The 1,924-nt window shown below is 45.5% G+C and overlaps 1 protein-coding gene across 1 annotated transcript; it reads right to left on the bottom strand.

The window, feature by feature from the left end:
- Window positions 1-682: 682 nt before the first annotated feature.
- Window positions 683-1,038, bottom strand: T265_13175 (hypothetical protein; the record flags this gene model as incomplete). The annotated part of the gene is made up of 2 exons (XM_009167596.1): window positions 683-842; window positions 881-1,038. Coding segments are annotated over 2 exons (297 nt in total), but the record flags the coding sequence as incomplete, so codon positions are not given.
- Between the last annotated feature and the right edge of the window lie 886 nt (window positions 1,039-1,924).

The raw sequence follows: 1,924 nt of genomic DNA, 5'->3' as shown, positions 1-1,924 counted from the left end.
TCCAGATTGCCTGAGTGAATGTCTGGAGGGGTAGGCACCTCGGGATGATTGTGTTAAGCTAGCACTAAGTCCCTTCCTCGTCCACCTTTATTCTTTTCTTTCCAATAAGAGTTTCAAATAAGTCATGGTTGTACGGCAGTGAAGCATCGGTGTTGAACACTGATGTCATGCTGTCGATGATGATGATGATGCCCGAGCAATCAAGATGCTGAGTTTGGGTACGAACCACCGACCTCCTGGTCAGTAAGTTTGCATGTCAATCGCTGAGCCCCCTTGAATGATTAAAACCTAACCAAATTTGGAGGTTAAGAGCCAATCTAGGCGTAAAACCCTTCACTACGGTCATGAATGACTGGAACAAGTTGCCAAGCTCGGTTAAGTGAAACCGACGAATGATTCGAACAGCTGTATAATTCTGGTCTTTGCATAAAGTGACCTCTGCTGTCCGGCAATGAAGTTCTGCATTTGGATGGCTGGTTTCTCGAAGTGCTCCGGAATTTGTGGGGCTGATGGGGGTCTACATTCACTACTTCCAGTGTCTTCAACGGGTCAGTCATTCAAAAGGTGTTATTAGCACTTGTCACTAGTAATCCACCTCCGTACTTTGCTTATCGGTAGATAGTCACGTCCACGCGAAGATTTGTAAGCTTTAATGGCAAGTACGTGAACATGAGGACTTACGTATTTTCGAATCTCACGGACAAGTGTGTAAAATGCTTCATCGACCCCCTGGCGGGTTTTGGCCGACGTTTCTACGTAGGGGATGTTGAAAGACCGGGCGAGCATTTTTGCATCATTGGCACCAACTGCCCTGTGAGTGAGATCTAATTTGTTTCCGACCACTAAAGCGATAAGTATTGCAGGGGGTTGGACAACTTACGGACCATAGGAGCATCATCCGAATCCTTCACACGCCTTATTTGTTCCCGATACTGGTGTATATCTTCAAAGCTCTTATAGTTGTTCACCGCAAAAACACATAAAAATCCCTCACCGGTTCGCATGTACTGATCTCGCATTGCACTTCGAAAATAAGTACTGAAACACGCCAAACCTGTATTCTTCTTGGCCGGCCGTGTCCAATATATCCAATAAGCATATCTCCCCATCAATAACAACCTGCTTTCGATAAGAATCCTCTGAATAAATGAAGGGATGTCAACCGAACACACACAAAGACATACCAATAGTAGGATCATATTCTTCCACAAAGCTGAGGGGAAACATTTAGAAAAAATGAGGTGCGAACTCACTGATTTTGAATCAGCTGGATAGTCAAGGCCCTCTTTCCGACACCGCCAGCTAGATTTTAGATAGTGAAAAAAATCTACAATACCTCCAACGACGACCAACTTATACTCAGTCATCCCGTGCTTTCGGTTGGAGTGGATGAGCGTCCGCCCAAGTGACCTTGGAAATCCACAGACTAACAGATTGACACACTGGATCGAGGCCTCTGCCCAAGATTTCCCGGTCTAGCTTGTTCATTTCAATGGTTTCGGTTTACGAAGAAAGCATAGCGAGGGCAAAGCATAAAATTACTTTTGAAGCTCACAGCGTTGATCCGTAGACTTGCCAACCTGGAGGCATAAATACAATCCAAATATGATATGAAATGATCCTCCAATTCACCTTTTCACGGACTGATACACAGGTTCGCGGCTTGCTCCCATGATTCACGAGTTTAGTTTGTTCTTTTCATTCAACAGCTGCGGTTCACCTGAAAGGCGCAAGCGAAAAAGGGTGAGGCACTGCTCTTCAGGTCCTCAGCGCATGGCAGTAAGCCTTCACGGATTTATGGATTGATACACAGGATCGAGGCTTTTGCCCAAGTTTCCCGGGTCGGTTTTGTTCTTGTCGATCAGGGGTTGTCGTTCACCCGAAAGGCACAAGTGAAAAAAGGGTGTAGCACTGCTTTTCATGT

The sequence above is a fragment of the Opisthorchis viverrini genome (genome assembly GCF_000715545.1).
Source record: "Opisthorchis viverrini unplaced genomic scaffold opera_v5_43, whole genome shotgun sequence".
NCBI lineage: Eukaryota > Metazoa > Platyhelminthes > Trematoda > Opisthorchiida > Opisthorchiidae > Opisthorchis > Opisthorchis viverrini.
The sequence above is the reverse complement of the archived record's forward strand: the minus strand, read 5'-3'. Positions and strand labels throughout refer to the sequence as shown.